This window comes from Bombina bombina, chromosome 5, assembly GCF_027579735.1.
Source record: "Bombina bombina isolate aBomBom1 chromosome 5, aBomBom1.pri, whole genome shotgun sequence".
In the NCBI taxonomy this organism is placed as follows: domain Eukaryota; kingdom Metazoa; phylum Chordata; class Amphibia; order Anura; family Bombinatoridae; genus Bombina; species Bombina bombina.
In genome coordinates this window covers 300,884,231-300,900,445 of record NC_069503.1, presented here as the reverse complement: position 1 = coordinate 300,900,445, position 16,215 = coordinate 300,884,231, and the positions used below count along the sequence as shown (strand labels likewise).

General features: G+C 37.4%; 1 protein-coding gene across 2 annotated transcripts in view; it reads left to right on the top strand.

Moving 5' to 3' along the window:
- Nucleotides 1-16,215, top strand: part of LOC128660295 (serum paraoxonase/arylesterase 2) — a 152,508-nt gene that overhangs the window by 90,262 nt on the left and 46,031 nt on the right. For both annotated transcript variants that reach the window (XM_053714069.1, XM_053714068.1), the window contains exon 4: nt 10,369-10,537. In XM_053714069.1, the coding sequence (XP_053570044.1) occupies nt 10,369-10,537 (169 nt within the window). The remainder of the gene's footprint in view (nt 1-10,368; nt 10,538-16,215) is intronic.

The following is a 16,215-nucleotide window of genomic DNA, read 5'->3' as shown; positions in this document are numbered from 1 at the left end:
AAACTAGTGAAACACACATCTATATATGAAGCTGTAGCACCAGAGTCAAGAATCCCTGTGACGTTGACTCGTAGTTGTTCCCACTGTAATGAGAGGGACAGTTTACAATAATTGGAGGAATTACCATCTGCGTTAATGGAATGATATATGTGAGAATTCTTACCCTGTTTTTGCCTTTGTAGGATTGGACATGCATTTACGAGGTGTTCATCAGAGGCGCAGTACATACATAAGTTATGTGAGCGTCTTCTGAGTTTCTCCTGAGTAGACAACGGCCCTTTTAGGAATCCAATATCCATAGGCTCACTGGTATTCTTTGTTGGCACATAACTAGGGCTTATGTTTGTGGATCTTTTTGCACAGCTGTCATGGGAGCCCCTCTCGTGTTGTCTCTCTCGGAGGCGTCTATCAATACTAATGCTAAGGTTTATTAATTCTTCTAAGTTCGCAGGCAACTCTGTGCATGAAAGCTCATCCTTTATGGCGTCAGAAAGACCTAAGCGGTACTGGTTCCTTAACGACAGGTTATTCCACTGAGTGTCTTTCGCCCACCTCTTAAAGTCAGTAATGTAATCCTCTACATCCCTTTTTCTCTGCTTTAAAGATCTCATGGCAGTTTCAGCCGTCAGTTGCTTATAGGGGTCATCATATAATTGACCCAAAGCAGAGAAGAAGGACTCCAGAGAATTTAAAATGTCATCATTACTTTCTAGGAAGTTATTCGCCCAACTTCTGGGTTCTGCTCTCAAATAGGAGATAGTAGTCATAACCTTGACTCTATCTGTTGGGTATGTATAAGGTTTTAAAGTAAAGAGTAATAAACAAGAATATTTAAAGTCTCTGAATGTTTTCCTGTCACCTGTGAAAACATCAGGTAAACTGACTTGGGGTTCTTGGAAACGTGATTTTGTTTCCACGTAATCTTTAATATAGGCTTTCAGAGCTCCATTTTCTTGCTTTAGGGAATTTAGCCCATCTGTTAACAAATCCACTCTTTGGGTGAGAACTTGAATTTGATTAGACATCTCAGCTGGGTCCATTTTTTATTAGGCTTGGTATTCTGTGATGCTTTTTTACAATCTGAAATAGAGTGAGGTGTCAGTGTGAACCACAGCTGCTGAGATTGATGTAAGTGGTGTGGTGTAGCAGGGATAATATTGGATAGTAACATAAATCACAGTTCATGCAATGTGAAAACCCACATAATATCTCAGCTATGTTAATATGAGGTAAACAATGCTGCTGTTATTCTAAGGCTGCTGTGGAACTGTTACGCAACTTATAAAGACAGCATAAATACCAGGGTGAGTTGAAAATATTACAAGATATGTAGCAGGACAACTAAGGTGAAAGGTACGATTTGACATATCTAGGTAAAACTAAGCAATAGTGAGCGGAACATGCGAGAAGTCAGGTGGCAGAGAAACTCTGTATATATATATATACAAATATTTGTTATGTCAGGCAATATGTTCGTTGGTAATATAGACAATACTTGCTTACTCATGGAATGCTAACGAAGCTGTGGCAAGATTACCTAGTGAAAGGTAGAGTGGATGCAACCAGGTCTGTTTGAGAATGGAGATCCGGAGGAATGGAGGAGCTGCTGCGTGGAGTTGGCGTGTGACGTCAACGCAAGGAAATCCGATGACAGGCAGCAGAGCGTACTCAGTTCCGTCTTTGCAGTGCAGGAGCTTGAAAGCAGGAAATCACAAAGAGGCTAAGAGTGATGACTGTAGTAGGAATACCACGGTCCAATACCAAGCACTGTGGAGCGTGAGAGGCGGCTTTTTATAGGGCTGTAGAGTGTTTTATTTTTAAAGGTGCAGTAAACTGGTACACAGAGATATATGTATTCATCAGAAGGAAGGAGATCATGACACTAGGCCACTCCAGGACCTTAATGTGCTTCTTCTTAAGCCACTCCTTTGTTGCCTTGGCTGTGTGTTTTGGGTCATTGTCATACCGGAATACCCATCCACGACCCGTTTTCAATGCCCTGGCTGAGGGAAGGAGGTTCTCACCCAAGATTTGACAGTACATGTCCCTGTCCTTTGTCCCTTTGATGCAGTTTAGTTGTCTTGTCCCCTTAGCAGAAAAACACCCCCAAAGCATAATGTTTCCACCTCCATGTTTGATGGTGGGGATGGTGTTCTCGGGGTCATAGGCAGCATTCTTTCTCCTCCAAACATGGCGAGTTGAGTTGCTGCCAAAGAGCTCGATTTTGGACTCATCTGACCACAACACTTTCACCAAGTACTCCTCTGAATCATTGAGATGTTCTATGGCAATCTTCAGATGGGCCTGTACATGTGCTTTCTTGAGCAGGGGGACCTTGCGGGCGCTGCAGGATTTCAGTCCTTCACGGCGTAGTGTGTTACCAATTGTTTTCTTGGTGACTATGGTCCCAGCTGCCTTGAGATCATTGACAAGATCCTCCTGTGTAGTTCTGGGCTGATTCCTCACCGTTATCATGATCATTGAAACTCCACAATGTGAGAACTTGCATGAAGCCACAGACAGAGGGAGATTGACAGTTATTTTGTGTTTCTTCCATTTGCGAATAATCGCACCAACTGTTGTCACCTTCTCACCAAGCTGCTTGGCGATGGTCTTGTAGCCCATTTCAGCCTTGTGTAGGTCTACAATCTTGCCCCTGACATCCTTGGACAGCTCTTTGGTCTTGGCCATGGTGGAGAGTTTGGAATCTGATTGATTGCTTCTGTGGACAGGTGTCTTTTATACAGGTAACAAGCTGAGATTAGGAGCACTTCCTTTAAGAGAGTGCTCCTAATCTAAGCTTGTTACCTGTATAAAAGACTCCTGGGAGCCAGAAATCTTGCTGATTGGTAGGGGATCAAATATGTATTTCACTCATTAAAATGCAAATCCATTTATAACTTTTTTTAAATGCATGTTTCTGGATTTTTGTTGTTGTTATTCTGTCCCTCACTGTTCAAATAAACCTACAATTAAAATTGTAGACTGATGATTTCTTTGTCAGTGGGCAAACATACAAAATCAGCAGGAGATTAAATAATTTTTCCCTCACTGTATATTTATATATATATATATATATATATATATATATATTTATGCGTTAATATGTGTATATAAACATAAATATATATGTATATAATACATATATATTTAAGATTTGATGCCCATCGCTGCGTGACTTACCTCCTTCGCTGCGCTAGCTTCTCATGCCTTGTCTCATTGCACTAACTTGTAATACTGCGCTGGTATTTCTAAGTGGAGCACAAATATTGCTTTTGCGAAAAGCTATATTTTGCGCTCCACTTGTAATCCAGCCCGTAGTGTTTTAGACATTAGAGTACTTACTAGTATATAAAAGGACATACTCCCCAAAAGCTAAATTACATAAAAGTGAAAGCATACCTGTAAAAAGCTGTATAGAAAAAAGAAAATATTTCATGAACATCTCTATGTAAAAAAAGTTATGTATTTTTCTCAGGGCTAGATTTATTAACCCCTGGATGGTCACGGACGGACATCTCCACCCCTATCCATCTGGCATAGTGGCTATCAGGCAGCAATACGCTGGCCGCATTTAACATTGCACACTTTGCCTCCTGTGCAATGCCACACCCTGCTTACCCGCAAGCAGGGGCTGTCAATCTTCCTAATCTGAAATGAGAGATTATGGTGAAACTCCACCATATCAAAGTAAAACAAAGTGTAAACTTTGCAATGATGGGGCTCACCATTCAGATAACAGTAACTGTAACTGATTACATAGCACTTACTCTGGTGAGCTAAATACATTTTGAGGTAAAATACATTTCTGTTTTGCAAAGAGATGTTAACATGATATTTTCTGGTCAGTGTTTTACAACTTGCTTAAATTGTCACCATTTCGGCAAGCCTGTCTCTATCTCTCCATCTCTTGGGAAGTAGCCTTATAGCTGATGCAAATTATCTTGGTCTTCTATGACCCTAATTCTGTTTATAGCTGAAATTTTAACTTTACTCCAGAAAGACATCTTACAAGTATATTTAAAGTGATTTTAGATGTTGGCTATTGAATCAACACTATCTGTAATTATTATTATTATTATTATTATTATTATTATGTAATACCAGTGCACATTTTCACATAGATACATATGTATACATATATGTGTGTGTGTGTGTGTGTGTATATATATATATATATATATACTGTGTGTGTGTATGTGTGTATATATATATATATATATATATATATATATATGTGTGTGCGTGTGTACACATTTTTTCACTAATTAATATTTAATAACGCTTTTAACTGTGTAGGTAGAGTAAATATCTTCCATTCCAATGTTCCTCACATAGGGGAAAATGTTCTAAGCATTTTTAAATAGATATTCCTATATCTATCTGTTTATATCTATACCTATATTATATATAACCATATTTTACCAAATAATCTTTGCATAAATATTTACTTAAAGAATAAATAGAACATTGAAATGTGAAATATTAATAATTAATTCCGGGTATAGCACACTTGAATAAACTCAATCGGGTTAGCGCACGGGTATGGGTGTTAACTATTTTTCCCCCCCAATTTTCACGCTCCATTGAACTCTATGAGAGAAGTTAACATGGTTGCAACTATTTTTTACCGTTTGTTAGGTCTTTGCTTGAGATCTAACTTTTTACTTTCAACTTTTAATACGAGCGCAACCCAGATGCGCACAAAAAGCCTCCATCTAGCGTAGTTTATGCTCAAGTGGGAACGTTAATTTGCGCTTTACTCGTAATCTAGCTCTATATTGGCCTATATTATTAGAGGAGCGCAATATTGCGCTTTTGTGAGTGCAATATTTGCGCTCCACTCAGTAATACCATTGTACACAAATGTGCACTGGTATTACAAGTTAGGCGTAATGCAAACGCAATCTCCCGTTCACATTGCCTGAAAGTCTTGCAATCATGGGAGCCTCGTTCTCATGCCATGAGACATGGCAAAGTACTTTCCACAGCAACGGGGGCAATTTGCACAGTGTTGGGCAGCAAAATAAAAATATATCTGTATATGAATATATAGATATATATGTATGTGTTTATATGTACACATATTAACACATAAATATATATGTATATAAGCATATACATAAATATTTATAGTAAAAACACAGTCCCCCATTCACCTCTATCTAAAGGCACTTTCAGTGCTGTTTTTTTTTTTTTTCAAACACCCAACATCCCCTCAGATTAACCCCTTATAACTGCTTCATGCAGTGTTTTATTTATATATATATATATATATATATATATATATGGCATTGTCCACTTTATTTGGGGGGCAATTCGCCCAATTTTTTTTTTATTAACCAGAGGTCTGACCTCTGGTTAATTGCGCTAAGCACAAAATGCTCCGGTGAGCTTGCAGGAGCATTAACCAGCCATTTGTAATGGCTGGTTATTTAATGTGCGCTGTAAAGGGACAAATTTACCTCTTTACGGACGCACATTAAAATAATTGCTTTGATTTGCTTTATATTGAAAGGGATATGATAGTGAAAAGGTTAAAGTATGTTCATTAAAATTACTTAGCAGTGAAAAATACCCGTAAATATGCCTCTGATTTATAAAGTAACAAGTACATCATCTTTGATTGCTAATTGTGGTACTCAGTTTTTTAGTATTTTAAAATCTTTAGCAATGGCACATGTCAATTATACTTTATTTGTGAAAAAATAATTTATACTTACCTGATAAATTATTTTCTTTCTTTGCATGGAGAGTCCATGAATCCATTCAACTACTAGTGGGAATTTAGCTCCTGGCCACCAGGTGGAGGCAAAGAACACCCCAGTAAAGCTTCAAGTATCCCCCCACTACCCACAATCCCTAGTCATTCAGCCGAGGAATTATGGAAAGAGAAGACACAAAGAGTATAGAGGTGCCTGAGGTTTAGAAAAATGACAAAAAGCTGTCTTAATAATAAGGGCGGGTCGTGGACTCTCCATGGCAGGAAACAAAATAATTTATCAGGTAAGTATAAATTATGTTTTCTTTCCAATGGCATGGATAGTCTACAAATCTATTAAATTACTAGTGGTAATCAATAACAAAGCTAGAGTCCACAGAATGGAAGGGAAGGATACACAAGACATGCAAACCTAAACAGAAGGCACCACCGCTTGAAGAACTTTCCTCCTAAAAGAAGCCTCAGCTGAGGCAAAAACATCAAATTTGGAAAATTTGGAAAAAGTATGCAATGATGACAAGTGGCAGCCTTGGAAATCTGTTCCATAGAAGCATAATTTTTAAAGGCCCAAGAGGAAGCGACAGTCCTAGTGGAGTGAGCCGTAATTTTCTCTGGAGGCTGCTGTCCAGCTGTCTCATAAGCCAATTGAACAACACTTCTTAACCAGAAGGAGAGAATAGAAGAAGTGGCCTTCTGACCCCTCTGTTTACCTGAAAAGACAGCAAAAAGAACAGAAGATTGATGAAAATCTTTCTTACCTACAATGTTACACAGGCAAAGAATGACTGGGGATTGTGGATAGTGGGAGGATACTTGAAGCTTTGCTGGGGTGTTCCTTGTCTCCACCTGGTGGCCAGGAGTTGAATTCCCACTAGTGATTGAATTGATTCGTTGACTCTCCATGCCATTGGAAAGAAAAACTAAATTCAGTAATGTTGATTTTTCTAATTTTAGTTATGCTAAACATTGAATAAATAGTTTTAGAATAATTGAATACTGCATTTATTTGCCTTTTGAAGTGATCATGTTAATGTTGATTATCCCAAAAAAATAAAATAAAATAAAATGTGCAAACCAATATTCCTTACTGTTGTTATTCCACCAGGAAGAGACAAAGACACCCTACACCAAGAGCTTTAATGTCCCTCCTACTTCCCTGACACTCCCAGTATTTCTTTGGCTCTTTCAAGGAGAAGGTGAAGATGGAGGTGCTCAGAATTGTATTTCGAATTTATAGGGACATTAATCCCATTTTCTCTCATAAGGTAACACTTGGAAGAGAGGGACATAGGAGAGTACTGGCTGTTCAATGAAAATCTTGCAAGAGTTATGGTCACAAGGAGTTACTGGGACAGTGCCTTTAGCCTCCTCCTGCTTGGCCATGAAGTGGTACTCCCTCAGTATATCCTCTGTTGTAAGTAACAGTACAGGATGGGCTCTCTACTGTATCCTTGGGTTCAGCAATCAGGTAAGAACAGTGGAGGGGACATTTGCTGGGTAAGTACCTGCATGTCTCACATAGCCCACAGGCTATCAGTAGATACATATTGGTATGCATATCATAGCCAGCTGACAGTATGTTAGCACACAGTAGAACCCTGACACATTCCTCTTGGCTGGGTATTATAGCAGCTTTAAACACAGAAAATTTGGAGCACTTATTATAAGACTCACGTTGATTTACAGTGCAGGAGGTTTGTACTCAAGGAGGTTTAAGTAACTTTTATTGATTGATTATATACCTCACTTGACAGTTATGTATGTCTTATGTACGGAAAAGGACATTTCAAACTTTATTGCATAATAATGTGTGTTTTTGATGCGCTTCACTTTTACTGTACATAGTTAAGCTGTAAAGGCCTCTTTAAATTTCACCACTCCTCACAGCAGCCTGCGGCCTTTGCACTCCACTCTTTGCCAGACTGTTTTAGAAGCAAGAAGACATTGGGCGCAGGCACCTTCTCCATGAAGAGTAATACAACAGGGTGCAATGAAGAGTAATACAACAGGGTGCACTGTGGAGCTGGTACGCAAAACTGGGGGTTAAGAATTTTAGCTTCATTCAGCTTTTTGGAGCGCTTTCCATCTCTTCCTGTCAGTTTGAATGTGGTCTCATCGCAGTAGGAGACCTGTTCTTCATGGAGGTGATTTTGGTACCAGATGGGGTAAGACTGTATGTCATGAGCTGAGAGGGATATTTTAGATGTTATTTAGTATAACAAATAGCGTTATTTAGCTTTACTTATTTTCCGTTTAGTTTACACTTAATTTTAGGTGTATTAGAAATGTGCCGGATCCTTTATAGTCAGTGCGTTTACCACATTTCACACACATTTTCACCAGTGTAGTACTGTATACTTTAGTTTACAGGTGTACTGCAGATCAATTATAACCGTGTTTATTACTCTGCTGTCTCTTTTTAATATGGATCAGATTGGAACTCTCTACTCTATGCTGGATTAGACCCCTTAGAGGGTTGATCAACAGACTTTGTTTTCCCACCTAACAAAGGTTGGCTCCTGCTTAACCTTGCAGCACTTGTCTAATCTCTGTTTCACAAACCCATTTGTCTACAACTTCTAATACAATTGCTGTTTGTCCGCTATCTGTTTATACTACTCAGAATGGTATTATTGATTTTTCTAAGATTTAATTAATATTTGAGGTCTATTTCTGAAGTTATGGCCATAATGCCACTTCTTGGTAAGTGTAAATGCAAATGCTTCTCTTTTAAGTCATCTACGAAAGGTAAGGTTACTCCTGTCCCTCTGGATACCAGGAAGTTCAGATGGCAGAGTATGATCACTCTTTTTATCCTTCTGAGGGTGAACTGTCTTCAGAGAAATTTTTCTTAAATTCTGATCAGTAATGTGAGGATCCAACTTTTCATTTGAAGCTTGAGCATATTCGTTCCTTACTTAAGGAAGTTTATGAAACCTTAAGGGTGCAGGTCTCCATGCCTGCTGAGGTTAAAGGACCAGTAAATACAATAGATTTGCATAGCCAATGATAAAAAGACAAAGCAATAGCATTTTATCTGAACTTCAGATGAGTAGAAGATTTATTTTCTGACAAATTTCAGTAATGTCTATTTCCACTACCCCTGTACCACGTGACAGCCATCAGCCAATAACAAATACATATACATACTGTATATTCTGTGAATTCTTGCACATGGTCAGTAGGAACTGGTGCCTCAAAAAGTGTAAATATAAAAATGATTGTGCACATTTTATTAATGGAAGTAAAGTTATTTTGATGTGTGTCCCTTTAATACTGTAAAACAGCTAGGTAAGTCTGTTGAAGTTTTTCCAGTTCCTATCCATGTTACAGAAAGTATTTGTTAATTTTTACTTCCTCCAAATTTAAAAAAAAATATTTTCCTGTTTCAGATACTAATTTGGAGCTTTATGAAACAATTCCTAATATAGATTAAGCAATCTCTATTTTAGCTAGGCAAACCACGATTCACAGGTTTTACTTGGAGAAAGGTTGATTCACAGGTCTTACTCGGAGGAGGGTCAGCCATCGCCTTTATGCTTTACAGTTTACTCAACTCATTCTGTGTCTACTTCTTGGGCCTTCAAGACTGGAGCTTCTGTAGAGCAAATTTGCAAGGATGCAGCTTGGTCTTCTTTGTGCACTTTTGCTAGTTTACTAAATGTTATCATTTTTATGTAATTGCCTCAACAGAGGCAACTTTCAGAAGGATAGTTCTTTAGGAGGTGGTTCCTGGTAAATAGGTGCCTGCATTTCCTTTTTTCTCCCACCCATTTTTTGTGGACTCCACAGCTTGGTTATTAGTTCCCAACAGTAAGGAATTATGGGCTCTCACCACCATATGAAAGAAAACATAATATATTCTTAACTGAAAATTCCTTTCTTTCTTAGTGATGAGAGTCCACAAACCCACCCAATTTTTTCCTAGTTTGTGGCAGGTATAGTTTGCTCCTCTTTACTCTACTATCTTTCTTACTTATTCCTCCTTTTCTTGGCTATATGTAATACTAGGAGGGTTAGGATAGAAGAAGGGATATTAAAGCTCTTGGTGTAGGGTGTCTTTGCCTCTTCCTTGTGGCCAGGTGATGAATTCCCAACAGTAATGAATCATGGGCTCTCACCACCAAGAAAGAAAGGAATTTATCAGAAAGAAAAAAATATGTTTTTATGAATCTTGTTTCTATTTTGTGGTTGGAATCCAGTGTTTCAAGGACACTGTGGAATTACTAAAAAAGTTCACTCACTGGTCATTTTCAAGATGGTAAGTGTCATCATTTTATGCTGCTTTATTCAGTTTTGAAAACCTTTTGGTGTTATTATTCTGATCCTAGTGACTATTCTGTTTGCTGTATTATTAGTAAGGAGGGAGTCTGGCCAGGCTGTGCTACAGACTCTGCAACAGCTTTGTTTTAGTGCAAGTATATCATTTTTTAAATTGTTAGTATACATTTGTTAAGCAACATATTGATTGTATTACAACTTTAATTGTACTGCAAGTAACTTTAATTGAATAACAGAAAACTTGCAAATTTAATTGTATATATTAGTGATCTTTTTAAGATTAAAATTGGTTTTATTGGTCTATAAATGTAAGAGCTGTTTGTGTTTTTTTGGTGTATGAATTATTATACTTACATGTGTTTTAGGGTCTGAAATATCCAGGTCTAATTTCCTTTGCACCTGAAAAACCAGGAGAAATATTTCTATTGGACCTTAATGATGAAGAACTACGTCCAATTTCATTACGTTTCAGCAGGGATTTTGAGTTGGCTTCATTTAATCCCCATGGAATCAGCACATACATTGAGGAGAAAGGTAGAGTAATCCTTTTCTACTGAGCTGATTTACACTGACCTCTTGAGTCAAATTTCGCCTCCACCCCACTTTAAATAATGACACAGGACTCCCGTGCTGGTATAAACTTTTGGCCGCAGCTCCTTTATTAAATAAATATTTTAAATAACTTTAAATAACATATAAACATACAATCAACCAGTACAACAAACCATTTTATAACTTATAACCTGACCAACCTTCACACCTATTTCGCTAAACTGGGGTGTTAGTTCATCCCGTTGATAAATATTGCCTTCATTCCACTGGGCACAACTTTCATCTCTGTTGAACCCGTTATTCCCAATCTTTTACCACCTGGCTCTAAGGAACCCCTTGTCCCCAGAAGCCCTACACGTGCTCTCTCACTCCTTGGAGAGGCCCCAATTTCGCCCTTTTTCACTTGACCAAATTTACTGCCCCATGTAAAGAACTAGCACCCAACGCCAACGACTGGCCTGACACCCTCAGTCCAGTCCCGCCAACCCCCTCAATGTTTCCTTCAAATCCAAATTGAATAGCTGCAGCCCAAAATCATTAAGCTGGACCCCATCACCCAAGTAAAATGCCCCTTGGCCCACCTCCTGATGAACCACGACACCCCCAAGTTTACGAACAAATGATCCAATCAACTTATTAACTTTCCTTCTATTCCTATCCAACCTCACTGGGTCCCATGCAGCCCGCCACACCCGCCTGGGAACAATATCAGATCACACAATCCTCATTTGAGGGTACAAATCCTGCAATCTCCCCAAATCCCTCTTGATTTTTCTGACTAGCTCTTGCTGGGGCATAAAACCTAAGTCGTTAAAACCGTTAAAACCACCAACACTTCAGGGTGAGGATATTGCTTACAATAATCAACTACCATTAACAAAACCCTTTCCCAACGAAGGCCCCTTACCCCGAACCATTTTACCTCCCATGATTCCGCTGGAAAACCTAACCGTAAACCATCAGTTTTCATAGCCACAGCTCTCTTCGCCCAATACACAAAGGAATGTCCAACAGCCCATATCCTTCTCAAACCTAGGACACCAAAAGAAAAACACGTAGCGGTTACCAGCCATGAAAACTAAACTTTCAAATCAGGGTGGACATACAAACAGTACTTATTAGTAAATAAAAAATAATAAATCAGATGTGCCCCACAAATGCTAAGAGACAGATGACCTACTGATCTCTGTGATAATAACCAAATATGTGACATACACTAACACTCAGACAAATTTAGCGTGGATCATTCAACCTAACTGAAATCTCCAATAATGTTTGTGTGTGTATATAACAATGATAAAACAAATAACATAAGATGATATAATGACCGTCTCAATATGATAGATATATAATGTCCACACTATAGGAGAATTGTCAAGAGACTCCAGGCAGCAAACTCATTCCAAAACGATATTGGCCAGTCACGTAATCTGTAGATGAGAAGAAAAGAAGAGGCGCCAAATAGTGTGTACCGTTATGCTACAAGAGGCCAAAACCCCATATAACAATTCCTACTTACAAGATATTCAGCACTTGAAAAGTGCCACATGAGCCTTCTGAACAATTAGCAGCCGTCCAGCAAGCTGTGTTGGCAAATATATTCCTCCAATTGCGGGCTGTAGGATTGACAAAAAGACACAAAAGCGCCACAATGTGTGTATCGGTATAATGAGAGGCTAGTGCGCATAAGATGAAATATACTCACAAGATGTAGAGCACTTGATAAGTGCCACAAAGACCTCCTGAACACTTAGCAGCTGTCCAGATCACTGTAGCCTTAAGCAGCCCTCTGCAGTCTCCCAATGTGATGTACGTGATATCCCCAGATATAACACAGGAATTCACTCACCAATGCGGCAGAAGGATCAAACAGGTAAAAAGCTAAAAAGCCGTGTTAACTATATAAAAAAGTGTTTACTAAAAACAAATAATGCCACAACGCGTTTCCCGGTTCCTATGATCGTTTCATCAGGTGTAATTAACAATAGAAAGTAACACAGCTTATAAAGCCCTAGTCGGCGTCTAACCCAACTTAGAGCGCATGCGTGAACAACCTCACCAATGATAAACCAATCAGGACCACTCTAACGAACCGGCACATTACCGATTGGGTAACAAAAAAGGCTTGGTGTACCACGCCTTACTTCCCAACTATCTATATCGCTACTGATTGGATATCTAATGGTTGTTCACACATTTACAAACATATGCCTAAAAACATATATAAAAACATATATAAAAAAGCAACATAATTCATATTCTATTAACTTTTTGAATCATTAAGATACATATAATATTATTCCATAGTATGTGCTGAAAATTAATGAAATGGGGCACATAAAGTCTATGAACAACCTAAACAAAACTATATAAAATTACATGATAGATTACCACTAAAATCTTTTTAATTTTTTATTTTTATGTGACATTTACTAAAAAAGTGGACCAGCAATGTATCTATGAAACTGACCACCTTAATAGTAAAAAATACTAAAAAAAAAATATATATTAAAATACACAAGAAAGCTCTAGCATTGACATGCCTAAAACAGGCTTGACTCAATTAAAGCAACCATGTCAATATTTTCATTAAGGCCGTGTGGTACAAGGGTCTTAAGCTTCCATATCCAAAACGTCTCTCTCTGTCTTAGATGGATCAACCTGTTTCTGCCCCACTTAGGGGCAATATATTCTAGAGGGAAAATACTAAATAGGTCAGTGTGTCCATCATGACAGTGGATACTATGTCGTGGGACGCTATGATTCATTATCCCTTTCTTAATATTTCTATTATGTTCCCCCCACCTTTTCTTAAGGGGTCTTGAGGACCTCCCTATATATTGAACCCCACACTGACATTCAAGGAGATAAACCACATAACACGAATCACATATGAATCTAGACTTGATCTCAAATTCTTCCTTTGTTGAATAGGACTGAAAATTCAACTTAATTCCTGAAGTGTGATTACACAGCCCACAATTGGGTCGATTGCACCTAAAAAAAACATTTTCCCTATAGGCCAAATTTCCTTATTTGCTCTCATATTATTCCCTTTGATATATTTATTCATTACCACCTTACTCGGAGCTAATTTATTTTTTAATGTCGGAGCTCTCTTGAAAGTGTATATAGGAAATTCATCTAAGATGTTCTTCAAAATGCAATCATTACGTAGAATATACCAATGCTTACATAAAATATGTTTAATCTTATTGTGGTTACTAGTGAACTTGCTTATAAACCTCAGATTATTTTATGAAGAAGGTAGAATACGATTGTCCAAATCAACCTTAGTATTTTTTATAAATAACTCTGATCTATCTTTATTCCTGGCTCTTCTAAACCCTTCTTCTACCAATCTACTAGGATAACCTTTTTCAAGAAATCTAGACCTCAGGATCTCTGCCTGGTCATCAAAAGTATTCAGTGTAGTGCAATTCCTACGAACCCTAGAAAATTGGTTATAGGGTATATTATTTACCCAAGCTTTATAATGGTTACTTCTGAAGTTTAAATAGCTATTAGTATCCACTTATTGGAAAAAAGTTTTTGTACTCACATGTCCACTACTGTCCCAGCTTAAAACTAAATCTAAAAATTCAATGCTATCTTTATTTATATTGGAGGTGAAACTTAAACCCATATTATTGTTATTAAGGGATGAAATAAACTCTTGGATGGTTTCCTCTGAACCATTCCAAATAATTAACAAATCGTCAATGAAACGGCCATAGAACACCAGGCTCGCCCCAGTGTGGAATTGTAGATATATTTCTCCTCAAATAACCCCATAAACAAATTAGCAAAACTGGGGGCAAACCTGGTGCCCATGGCCGTTCCCCTGATCTGTAAAAAAAACCTTTCCTGATAGACAAAATAGTTGTGTTTCAACACAAAAGATATAGCCTCTAATAAAAATAGCCTTTGTTTGGAAGGTAAAAATTGGTCTCTTTTTAAAAAATCATCCACTGCATCCAAACCTAAATCATGTGCTCTATTTGAATATAAGGAGGCTACATCACACGTACACCAAATCAGATTTCGGCCTGCTTTTTCAACATTTGAGATCATTATCATGTGTAAAAGAACAAACTTTAGATAATAAACCTCTTGGTATGTGACCTTTAAGTTTGTATTTCTTTAAAGTATCAATGTCCCACCAGTGTCTATGCTCACATTTTAAAGCATCTTCTAATTTGTGTAAAAGTTGTGTGAAAGTGAGTTTCTCATCCTCCCTAGAGAGTTCTTCAAGTGGAGTGTCTAAATTACTAAGTGAGTGACGAAAACTAATCCTCTGCTCTTTACTTTGCATATTGAAAAATAATAGTGCTAAAAAAAGAGTGAAAATAATTATAATAAATTATATTAGTGCTGGAAATATCAAATGTGCAATAAGCACAAGGTATTAAGTACAAGGTCGCTCTCTGACAAATGCCAAGTGGTAACTGAAAGTAAATAAAAAATAATAAATCAGATGCACCCCACAAATGCTAAGAGACAGATGACCTACTGATCTCTGTGATAATAACCAAATATGTGACATACACTAACACTCAGACAAATTTAGCGGGGATCATTCAACCTAACTGGAGTCTCCAATAATGTTTGTGTGTGTATATAACAATGATAAAACAAATAACATAAGATGATATAATGACCGTCTCAATATGATAGATATATAATGTCCACACTATAGGAGAATTGTCAAGAGACTCCAGGCAGCAAACTCATTCCAAAACGATATTGGCCAGTCACGTAATCTGTAGATGAGAAGAAATGAAGAGGCGCCAAATAGTGTGTACCGTTATGCTACAAGAGACCAAAACCCCATATAACGATTCCTACTTACAAGATATTCAGCACTTGAAAAGTGCCACATGAGCCTTCTGAACAATTAGCAGCTGTCCAGCAAGCTGTGTTTCATTGACGATTTGTTAATTATTTGGAATGGTTCAGAGGAAACCATCCAAGAGTTTATTTCATCTTGTGTATTTTAATATATATATATTTTTTTTAGTATTTTTTACTATTAAGGTGGTCAGTTTCATAGATACATTGCTGGTCCACTTTTTTAGTAAATGTCACATAAAAATAAAAAATTAAAAAGATTTTAGTGGTAATCTATCATGTAATTTTAAATAGTTTTGTTTAGGTTGTTCATAGACTTTATGTGCCCCATTTCATTAAGGTTTCAGCACATACTATGGAATAATATTATATGTATCTTAATGATTCAAAAAGTTAATAGAATATGAATTATGTTGTTGCTTTTTTATATATGTTTTTATATATGTTTTTAGGCGTATGTTTGTAAATGTGTGAACAACCATTAGATATCCAATCAGTAGCGATATAGATCGCTGTTATAATCTCAAAAATAGTACTATGATATAGTTTTTTAGGTATCATATATTATCTGCTTGTACCAGAATCAACTAATACTATTGGCGATTTTATCCGGCAAAGCACAAAGTGTTCTATCTGTACATAGTTTAGAACTTGTACATTTAAATAATCTGACAGCGGTAGTTAGACACTCAGTCAGTTAGGTATTTAGTATTTATCTATTTAACGCCTATTGGTTGGGAAGTAAGGCTTGGTACACCAATCCTTTTTTGTTACCCAATCGGTAATGTGCCGGTTCGTTAGAGTGGTCC